The sequence below is a fragment of the Ruditapes philippinarum genome, unplaced genomic scaffold, assembly GCF_026571515.1.
Source record: "Ruditapes philippinarum isolate M1 unplaced genomic scaffold, ASM2657151v2 ctg17975_1_1_1_1, whole genome shotgun sequence".
Lineage (NCBI taxonomy): Eukaryota > Metazoa > Mollusca > Bivalvia > Venerida > Veneridae > Ruditapes > Ruditapes philippinarum.
Window position 1 is genome coordinate 22595 of NW_026854783.1, and position 9804 is coordinate 32398.

The 9804-nt window shown below is 30.1% G+C and overlaps 1 protein-coding gene across 1 annotated transcript; it reads right to left on the reverse strand.

Moving 5' to 3' along the window:
* Positions 1-6866: 6866 nt before the first annotated feature.
* On the reverse strand, positions 6867-8825 carry LOC132741058 (heparan sulfate glucosamine 3-O-sulfotransferase 2-like). The gene is made up of 2 exons (XM_060729143.1): positions 8244-8825; positions 6867-7828 (listed from the first exon to the last, which is right to left on the reverse strand). The coding sequence occupies exons 1-2, from the start codon at positions 8663-8665 to the stop codon at positions 7213-7215; spliced, it is 1038 nt and encodes a 345-aa protein (XP_060585126.1). The 5' UTR covers positions 8666-8825; the 3' UTR covers positions 6867-7212.
* Positions 8826-9804: the final 979 nt, after the last annotated feature.

Below are 9804 nucleotides of genomic sequence, written 5' to 3' on the forward strand. Positions count from 1 at the left end.
ATTGTTTTTAATAAACGATTTGAGATTTGCTGTTTATTTTATATTAATTATTTTAAATAACTTCTTGGGTTTTCATATTTTTCAGATAAATGTTTTTATTACCTATTTGACTGTTCCTATTTGTTTTTAAATACTTAATATTTTAAACTGTTTTCCTTTCAACGCGAGCAAGTGTAACTCTTATTTCTGTCAAGTCGAAAAATTGGCATAATTTTGGTAATATCCATAACAGAGTTGTGACCTCTTGTCTCTCTGTGTGTGGAGATAAATGCTTTAATAAATATTTAAATCAGGAATATTGAGATAAACACACAAATGTTTCGTCGTCCTCTGAATTAAAAGATTTTTTTGAAATCATGGAAGAATATTTCAATCTAATGCTCGCAATATTACATATACTAAAATGAAATTGGATTTTAAAATGAAAATAGAGGCAAATGACGCCATAGGGATTAAAAACCCAGTCGAAATTCCATGTTACTTTATTTGAATTCTGTCAGAGTTTGCAATTTTTATGTGAGTTGTGACATTTAGTTGATCTGTAGCGTTGGTGACAAAAGTGTTTTGAAGCCCGCGAAAAGAATTTCGTTTTGAGGATCACAGATATATGCAAGTAAATATAAGCATTTGTAGGACACTACACGTAGTAATTTGCAGGTACATATGGTATTTATCACATGTGCAATCATATAGTAAAAGACAAAAATTCCTTTCATTTTCGCCAACAAAATTTCTCTGCTTTTATATACGGTTGAAACAGTTTTTCAGTTTGTCTTCAGATGCAGAAATTGATATTTAAAAACATCTAAATTTTACTTATCAATTAATGCGGACAAGATGATGACAGATTTTTGTCTGCTTAAAAAATGTTTAAAATACTTACTTAAATTATAGAACCAATAAGTTCCATCTTTCATACTAACCAATAAGTTTCATCTTTCATACTTATGTTTCCCTTAACGCATATAAGGACATCACATCATTATAATAATCTTACCCTTCTAACAATTTTTTGTAATATTCTTAAAGTATCATTGGCAATAAATAACAATTAATTAAAATATTTAACATTGCTAAATTGGGAAATAAGTCAACTATGAGATTATGTAGAAGAAGTTGAATTATTTGTGGCATAGTAACGTGTGTAATTTTCATCAAAATTTCTAGGATATATGAATTGTATAACAGCAAAGATAGGCAACATTGTATTATGCTCTCTCTTTTTTGTTTTTGAGCCATGTTTGTCAATAATTACTTTTAAAAATACAATTGTTCCATTATAACTAAAGACCGAAACCGTAACCATGTTTAAAAAAAAGAATAGTAATTGCTTGGACTAAGAAAAACAAACGATTTAAATATCTAAATTTAATAGTATAAATATATTTTAATTGCAAAAGAGGCTTGAAGTTGTCATTTTCAGAACGATTACCCTATATCTAAATCTTGAAGGAAAATAACAATGAAGAGTGTGGTCTGTCGGATAAGTCAGCATTCCAATTTAACAAGATCTGTCATTGTCTTGACATCTTTATACATCTTAATACAATCACTGAAATGTTGAGACAGCAAACGAGACACTGATAATTTTGATAAAATAAAAAGATTTGATCGTTAGAAAAGAGTTTCGTAAATTTTTGCTTGCAAGATTTATCCTGATAGTTTGAATGATTTCTTATGTATCTTTTATAGGCTCAGACTATGTAAAAATAAATAATTATGTCATTTGACCACACGAGGAAGTATAATTTCAAGGAACTCCGCTGAGGTTGAACAGCCTAAAATCTTAAAATCTAAATTTCTTTCAAAGATAGGCAGTGACAACAATATGATATGCAGAATATACTTAGAAAATATAATATGAAATAAGCTGAAAATCGTATTTTTATGCTATTCTTAGGCCGATTTGAGTGAAAAGCGTTGCAACGTTAACAACTTTGAAAAATTGAGTGAGCGAATGGTCTGAATTGTTTCACGTTATTGTGTAGACCTAGGTCAAAAGGAAAATTAATCTCGAAACATTATTGCCAGTCATGCAATGTCAAACAAAAACCTCAGTGAAGTCCTTTTAGTGATACCATTATTCATAGGTATATATCAATATATTCATATTTTAAATATTCTACGTTCTTTTGTTTTCTTATTATTAATTTAATGTAAAATTAAGGAAATCTTACACCAGCTATGTATAAAAAGAAACATTCTTCTAGGATATAAGGATTGGCAAAAACAGAAGTTTTCTCAAAATAACAGACCTGTCATCTTCATTCAGGCAATGATTGAGTTTTCGTCAAACTATTTTTTCTGTGAATCAATGCAAAGGGTGATGCTTTAGAGAATACAATTGTTTTGTTTTTTTTTGTCGTCAGCAGTTGCGAATGTTACATTTTAAACGAAATTTTATATGCTTTTTGAAGAAACGCAGCTTGCTTTGTTATATGAATTGAGTCCAGTACTTGTTTTAAATTATAAAAGAAAATATGTCGCAGCCAATTATCATCGTTTACCTTGTTCTTAACGCCCATTATGCCCCAGAAATGATTGTATTCTTATTTCCCAAAAGCCTTTAATTGTTGATGTCAAGTTAATGTTTCAAAATATTTCCTCATCGGCCATTTACCTAAACCATATTTTGTTCCTGTTGTTTTTTGACTGTTTAGTTACAGAGATTTAATGTTTTATATGATCGTCAAAATGCCACTTTGTTGCCACTTTTATGTTAAACCATTTCACATTCATTGCCACGGTTTTCCAGAATTAAGTTTCAAACATGCTCTAAGCCAATATTTCAACATTATAAAGCTTAAGTTTGCGCTTTCTAGAAAAGGAAAATTACATTGGTTCAAAATGCATAGATTGGAAATTGATGAAAAATTTGTTTTGCTAATTTAACCAGCAATAAAAGTATGCATTGCTCACGTCCTTACAACAGACTTATTATTAAGTTACTTATAAATATCAGTTTAGATGATCTTCTTTACAACAATAGAAAGCTCAAATTGCTCTATCGCAAGATAAGTAAAAGCAAGAGTTCCCAGTAAAATTGTCGTTTTTTGTTCCGGCGTTTTGTTCTTTCTGTATATATAAACTGTATAAATTTTCGAAAAAATAAACCATGTTCTTGATTTCACCGCTTAGACACCATTTGTCTGATTCCAAAGCGGATTCAATTTTGTACAATTCAAGAGGGTTTTCTTGTTTTTTTTTCTGTATATAAATGTTCGACAAAAATACAATTTTTTCCAGAGCCAACCGTTTAAATACCATTTATATGCTGATGATTCCACGTTGCATAAATCTAGAGATGACATATCAGTAATAGAGGAAAAACTACAACGATTTTGCAGAGCCAACCGTTTAACCCATAACTTTCTGATCATTGTGTAAAAAATTGCTGTTTTCATTGAAAAGTCTCCGGTTACAAGTTCAAATTGCTTTAAAACTAAAAATAAAAACTGCTTCAAACTTAACACAAATGTTAACTGAACCATTGCCTTTTGTTAAGACATGCTAAGTCTTAAATTTCCTGTTACTATAGCAACGAGGGGACATCTCAAAATTGCCAAAAATTACTAGTTTGCGTTTTTTGCTCATCAAAATTGATTTCAATGTGCTGCAACCTCTCAATGGTTTGAGATAGAGTCAAAAGCTTTTAAGCGTTCGTTACACGTTACTGTATGATCGACTTTGTCTCAATTTTAGCCTCTCACAGGTCCAAAATTTTCTTGGCTATGAGGGGGACTACGCCCCCTTCAAACCCCCAAACAGAAGGAGGCACATCCCCCTTCTGGCAACTCCCTGATGTATCTTTTGGATGGGGGCTTCTCAAAAAAAATGGTCACTTTTTAAGCAATATTTCTCAATAAAAATTAGTGTTTGGGACCTAAAAAGGGCATTTTTTCATCATTTGAGACAAAAAATAGTGGAGGGGTGAAAAAGGCGTTAAAAGGCGTGTATTTCGGGTAATGGGCTAAACACCATTTGTCTGATTCCAATGCGGATTCGATTTTGTACACGTTTAGAGAGTCTTCTTTGCACAACATAAGACCCAAAGCCCTTACGCAAGCACTATGTCCGGCAGATTTGTAACAAGTTCATAGTACAATATAATGACAATTTCTTAAACGTATCACACTTAAGTACACTTTTTAATCAGTTCACTATACAAACTAGATATCTACGCAACATAATGAAATAATTTATCTGAAAGCGAGAAGTTGGTTAGTAAGTTTTTTTTATAGTTTTATAAAAAAAAACTAAGTATTAATGTAATATGGTGTTTTAGTATTTCTTTTACAATTTTTTTTTAGACCAATACAGAATAACAAAATCATGTGGTTTACTAGGGGGCGTGATAGATGTATCACATTATATAATATCTCATGAACAGACTCATTTAAACCGAGTCTGCAATTTTCATATAATATTGTTATGTTTGTAGCTTCCGAAGGGTCTTTCCTTTCCAGATTTTTACATCAGCGATAAGGTATCTTTTATCATATTGTATTTATTAATCCAGACACAAGAATTTTTATTTACCAAGCAAAATGTTCATAGGCAGTATTGCTTATTGAGAATATGAAATAAAACAATTTAACAATTCAATTCTGAAGCAGACACATTTGAAGAGAGCAATATAAAACAAATCATATTGTTTATGTTATAGACAATGTCCGATAAGTTTTAAATAGAAATTGTTGAAAACATTGACTTTACAGCTTATTGAGAATAAGAAATAAAACAATTTAACTATACAATTCTAAAGCAGACAAACTGGTAGAGAGCAATAAAAACAAAACAAATGATATAGTTGCAGACAATGTCCGATGAGTGTTATCATAAAGAAATTAAATAAGAGATAGTGCAAAGTTCCAGACATCTTATGAAAATGATCCAATATCAAAACATGCATATTGTAAAATCCATGAATAATTTGTCTCTTGTTAAAATTAGTTTTTAAAATTACTTAGTTATTTGAAGAAAATAAAATTTTTAATGCAAGTTCTCAGCACTACTTATTTTCATTCAGATTAGTTTCCTATAAAGTACAAAATATTCATAAAAACCTGAAATATATTTGACACAAACGCTTCTAAGCATTTAAAAGGAAGTTTATAAATACAAGTATAGACCAGAAAAAAATATTTTAAAAAGTTGACTGCCTGATATTGGAATCAAAGCCTGAAAATGATTTATGTAAACTGAACTGACGTGAAGCGACATTCTAGAAAGGAAGTATTGCAATAGAATGTTTAATTACGCATTGATTGCAGCATCAAATTGATCACCATATAACATATATATTACGAAATTTTTCTTATCTTTACACTGTCGAGTCTTTCTAATATCTATATTACTAGAAAAGATTTTCCTAGCAGTCAAAAAAACATCACGATACTTACTAAATATTTTCCCTAACAAATGTCATGGACTCATTCAAAGCATACTTCTGATGAAACATGTATGAACATAGTTTTACATCAATACTATTTTCTGTTCTACTTTAAATGAAATGTAAGGATGCAATAATGAACTTGTTTCTTTCAACAGATAAAAGGTATTGACCTTTCTGACTCAGTACTTGAATAGCAGAACGCAAGTTAATGAAACGATATTTATGTTATAGGAAATGTTGAAACAATTTTATTTCCTACATTAAAGAGTTTCTCTATGTAAATGGTGTAAGTTAACGTAATTAAAAACGATTAGCGCCTTTTTAGTGCATTCATGAAAGAAGGCTATAACCCGAAGTGAAGCTTCAATTGATCATTTCATTAAATAACTTTACCTTCATTGACCTCTATAGGTTTAGGTTTTGTAACTTTTCCAACAAGGAACGCTTAGTTATTAGGTCAAGGAATTTCATGAATATTTATCCCCTAGCATCTTAGCGATATTTAGTGCTAAACATGTTTTTCATTTTATAAGTGTTTTATATAAAAACAAACGCCCTTTTGGATAGATTATAGGGTGAATTATGTTAAGTTACAAACTTTTATCTTGCGTGAGATAATTAATTTCAATTTTTACTGTCCAATTGCTTCAAAGACCATCATTCATTTTGTAAGTCGTTTATCCCAAACATATGACATCAAATGATTGTATCTAATATTATCTCAAATTAGTGACTTACAATGGATTCCAAACCGTTCGTTATACAAAAAGGTTCTAATTATTATTTGCAAAACAATGTGTACTAACCTTAACTTTAATAAGAATGTTTAACTAAAACAATGCCTCCGCATTGTTAAGTGCATAATTGGTTTTATCAATATCGTATGTTCTTTTTGTTTACACGGTTTGATATTTGGTATATCACTGCTGACCATTCTGTCCTATTTCATCAAGAACAACGAATAAGTGGGCCTCTCCAGAGCAAATATGTAAATTGAATTTCATATCACTGGATGTCTAGCCTTACCATGACTGATTTCATTATTCAAATGAAAGTTTATTATTTTTATTAGGGACAATATGGAGAGGATTTCTTCAACATGTTTTATATAATCATGTGGAAGTTTTTTTGTGGAATGGAAGAACTTTTGGCCATATTACACGTATGTGAATAATGACTGGAATGCACAACAGGTGAATTGTTTGTTTATAACTCACGTGACTTTCCCAGTTACAATTACGATAAACGAATATTTCCAAAAGAATTGATTATTTCTTCAATAACTATTTATTAACATGAAAGTTTATTTTACTACCCCTCACTTTTTGTGTAATGCTTATTTCCCATTGGCCACTGGGAGCTATTTATACTGAACAATGTGAATAAGAAATTTGTACTGTTACAGTGTAAGAGTAATTTTAACAGTATACAATCTGTTTATATGGTCTTTTTCTAAAGAAAATAAAATGAAAACATCACAGTTATTTTTCAGGGTAAACGGCTCACGCTTCGGGTAACAGTATTTTCCTCGGGATGATATTTTTACTGTTACCCACAAAACTATGTGTTCAATAACATATAGACATGTGGGAATCTAATGTTTCCTGAAAGCTGACATTTGTTTACTTTCCAAAATCATTTGGTTTACTAGGGGTATGATAGACGTATCACATTTCAATTAAACCGAGTTTCAGTTATAATATAATATTGTTGTGTTTGTTGCTTCAGAGGGATCACCTCTTTTCCATATTTTTACATCAACGATAAATTATCTTTTATCAAATTGTATTTATTAAACCAGACACAAGAACTTTAATTTACCAAGCAAAATGTTTATCAACCATTTGATAAAACTTAATGTTATAAGGTTTATAGAACTGATGCAATGTTGTAAGGGTGTTTGAGTTGGCATAAGAGTGATGCCTTCCCTTTGAGCCTCTAAAACATTTGAAAGGTGGTGTATTGTTTTGTTTTAAGATGCAAGGAAATCCCCTAGACGCATTCATATAGATGGCGTTGTCTGAAATTTCTCTTGGTACTTCCAAGAAATCTTGAACAGCATTTAATTCCTGCACAGGATTTGTTATTAACTTTTCACCGTCAACAATATGTATATTTTCCATCGAAAAATATTCTAACCATCGTTTTAAATGATTTACATAAAGACCTATGTTTACAGCTGACCATTTCATGTTTACGGTTCCGTTACGGCGTATAGCTTTGCTTTGAAATGTAACATTGCTGTTGTATTCTCCTTTACTTACAGCTTGTGTAAAATCAGAAATTGCACGAGTAACTGGATTTCGCACAACTAGTATCAGTTTGATAGATTTAGACATATTATAAATCCTTTCTGGCACTTCTTTTGTGATGAAATATCTCGGAGTTTTCTCAATTGTTAGCTGTCCATCATGTGTCTTTGGCATCTTTTGTCTAAAGATAAAGATACATATTAAGATAATCACATACAATAGTCAAATTAAAATAAAAGAAAATGGTTAGAAACTCTCGCTAAAAAACATTGTTAAATCTATTCCAAGCGTGTGGTGGGGAAAATCATTACTATTAACCATTAATAATATTCTAATAATTAAACTTTAGAAAACAGACGAAGTCACGTGTTTTTCAAAAATTACCAATGGCATGTTTTTTGTTGTTTTTTGTTTTTGTTTATTTTTCTAACGTATAGTTTTATATGCCTGTTTTAAAGACATGAAAAAATGTACCCAATAGGTAAAATATAATTATCATAAAGGTATTTGTATTTACTTTGATCATTGTTGATTATTTAATAATTTGTAATATAACAATCCTTATTCATAAAAGTTGAAAACAAATGTCATATTACCTGTACCAATTAAGTCCCAAATGATAATATCTGTCAAAGAAATGAGGCTCCGGTCCTGCAGCTTTAATATTTGGATTAAGTCTTAGATACTCGAGTAATGCACGCGTTCCACATTTTTTCACTCCAATTATGATTGCGTTCGGTAACTTCCGAGTAAAATTGTTAGCATGTGAAGTAATGTTCGCCTCGATATTATTATTTTTATTATTTTGACTCGAAAGTTTTTCTTCAAATTCTTTAAAATTGCTCATATACCGAACGTTAAATCCTTTACTAGAATAATCTCTTTCCATCCTGTTAAATAAAGACACATTTGAATCCAAATAATTTTGCAAAATAAAAAGAAATAAACACATAAATAGAAGTGCTGGAAAAGTGTTTCGAATTGTCAAAACTCTGTTCCATTCAGTTCTTATTTTCATAACTCAACCATCCAGAAAAAGCACTTTTTTCAATTATGTTATCTTATTAATTAAATACAGTGATTAAATTTCTTTTATATTAAATAAATAAGAACAAAGTTCCTCTCAGATACGCTTTAATACCAGAAGTTTTCTTTCTTACAGCGATTGTTCCACGCGAGTTTTCATGTCGCTCTGCGAAGTGCTACAAAACATTTATTGGAGATCGCTTTATATTGTCAACGCGCTCGTTTGGAAAGTAATAGCGGCTCTCAATGATTTCCAATAAATGACAACGATCCAGCTTACTGAATGAATTCAACAGCCAATCAAAACTTGTAATACCTTTCATTGTGTATATATAACTAAAATCTGCTGCAACAAAAAAGTCAACAAAAGAAAATAATAAAACAAGAGGACGTTTGTAAAGTGAATAAATAAATACAATGTTTTATGAATTCTTAGCACATGAATTTAAATATTTAAACTTCCATAACATTTATATATTTAGGCAATTATGAATGTTATTTAAAATGGATTTAGATTCTTCTGTAAATAGTTGTATTATGCCGATACAGTAAAGAGATGTTTATTCCATACAGACCCAATATATAATTTTTGCTCATCTGTTTTGTATAAAAACTAAAGTGGGTCATTCTCGTTGTTGTCGTTTTGTCAAAAAACCCTCATAAATGTAGCTCATTACTTAAGCAATTAAAACAGTCTCAAGATGAATCTTGAATCATACTTTACAAATGGCATTTTAATGACAATCTTAATTATTCTGAAAGCCATATTGTTTGAATAATGCCTTTTTTAACATTGATTTTGCTAAAATTGAGTATTAAATAAATTAATTGAAGAATAAAAACAACGCAAAATGTTATGAATTTCATTCAAGAGCGCAATTATATGACAAAGGGCCGAATCCACAATGCAATATCTTCAAAATTATGCCATTTTACACTTCTTGATTTGTGTTAAAAATGGTCGTTTGAAATTCAATTTAATCAAACAAATTAACATTTTGAAAGGAACTAAAGATATTGCCTTAATTTCTGGCATACTTGCTATTGAGTTGAGTACTTAAAACACACCTATCTTGAGCTGTTGCCCTTTACAGACGTGCATTATTAACGCTTGCAATACTCTTGTCTATG

What these genes read in the sequence shown, in the direction of transcription:
- LOC132741058 (XM_060729143.1), bottom strand. Translation starts at nt 8,665, where the DNA reads ATGAAAATAAGAACTGAATGGAACAGAGTTTTGACAATTCGAAACACT. An exon ending in TTGGGACTTAATTGGTACAG is followed by an intron (nt 7,829 to 8,243) that starts GTAATATGACAT and finishes CTTTATCTTTAG; the next exon opens with ACAAAAGATGCCAAAGACAC.